Source organism: Echinops telfairi, unplaced genomic scaffold (genome assembly GCF_000313985.2).
Source record: "Echinops telfairi isolate 266 unplaced genomic scaffold, ASM31398v2 ScPeMD7_3;HRSCAF=10, whole genome shotgun sequence".
In the NCBI taxonomy this organism is placed as follows: domain Eukaryota; kingdom Metazoa; phylum Chordata; class Mammalia; order Afrosoricida; family Tenrecidae; genus Echinops; species Echinops telfairi.
Window position 1 is genome coordinate 44,528,132 of NW_022103899.1, and position 1,306 is coordinate 44,529,437.

Below are 1,306 nucleotides of genomic sequence, written 5' to 3' on the forward strand. Positions count from 1 at the left end.
ATAAGTCTTTGGAGAAGGTAGCATGTGACTGATGTTTCCATCTGTCTTCCTGAAATCCTAGAGACGGATTTGTGTGTATGTGGGGTGTGTATGTGTGTGTGGGGGGGTGGTATATGTGTGTGTATACATTTCTCTCTGTGACTGTGTCTCGTTCTCTGCTTCTCCATCGCTCTATATATTTCTCTCTCCCTCCCTCCCTGTCTCTGTGTTGGTCTTCCTCTCTCGTTCGACGTCTCTCTACTCCTGTGTCTCTCTGCCTCCCTGTACAACTCTAATCTCTCTCTCCAATGGTGCTGCTCTGCTCCTCCCTGCCTCTTCCTCCATTATTCTCCTGTCTTCCTGCTCCTCTGTTCCTTGTCTCTTTTTCTCCTCTGTCCTCGTCTCTGTCTCTGTTCCTTGTCTCTGTATGTCTCTCACTGTATAGTCTTCAATGTCACCCTGTCTCTCACTTCCACTTTGTTCCTCCCCTGTTGCTCTTGCTGTCCCCCTGTCTCTCCATCTATGTCCATTTCCATCTCTGTGTGTGTGTGTGTCCACCTCCATCCCCCCATCAGAGAGAAAGACGGCCTGTGGCAGCAGACCCAGCATCTCTCGTCCATGGCCCCCGGCTGCTGTGTCAGCTGCAGCAAGATCTTTGGCCGACTCTCTCGGCGGTATCCCTGCAGGTATGTGGGTTGGGATCAGAGTCCACCCTCTGAGACAGCCCAGTGTTCACAAGCCACAGCCCTCTTCCCACTCCAGGGAAGTGGGGGATACAGGACGTGGCTGTTTATTAAAGATACTTTAATAAACTAATTAAAACTTATTAAAAGCTTAAAGTTGTCCATGCATGTTCCATATGGCTTCCAACAACAAGCAGAGATAGGAGCAAGAACAGTGGAATGGGCTTCTGGTATGTGAGATTGTGCAACCCTTTGAGGATTAGACGGCTGGTGGGCTTCCTCTCTCTGGGAAGAGACTTCTTGAATAAGAGAAGCTGCCCCTCTCTTTTCTTGGTGAGGAATCCCAGTGACAGCACAAGCAGCAAAGGAAAGGACAGTGAGCCACCAGAAGTGACCAGGAGAAGTTCAAGTGCGAGGTCTCCAGGGAGGTCAAGGACTCAGATCCTAGAGGACAGGGGAGACCTCGTGAAAGCAGCCCAAGGACTGTTCTATTGGGAAACGAGAAGCAGACAGGCATAACCTGACGATGCTCACCCCACACGTGCCCACACGTTCCCCGGCCAGGCTCAGAGGCTTCCCTGTCCCCTGTCTCTGCCGAGGCCTGGTCTGCCGTGCCTGCTCCACCGATTACAAAAAGAGAGAGC

At 51.5% G+C, this 1,306-nt stretch overlaps 1 protein-coding gene across 1 annotated transcript in view; it reads left to right on the forward strand.

Moving 5' to 3' along the window:
- The window catches only part of RUFY4 (RUN and FYVE domain containing 4), a 113,709-nt gene that overhangs the window by 103,529 nt on the left and 8,874 nt on the right, over positions 1-1,306 (forward strand). Inside the window, exon 10 of the mRNA XM_013004349.1 lies at positions 555-665. Coding sequence (XP_012859803.1) covers positions 555-665 — 111 coding nt within the window. The remainder of the gene's footprint in view (positions 1-554; positions 666-1,306) is intronic.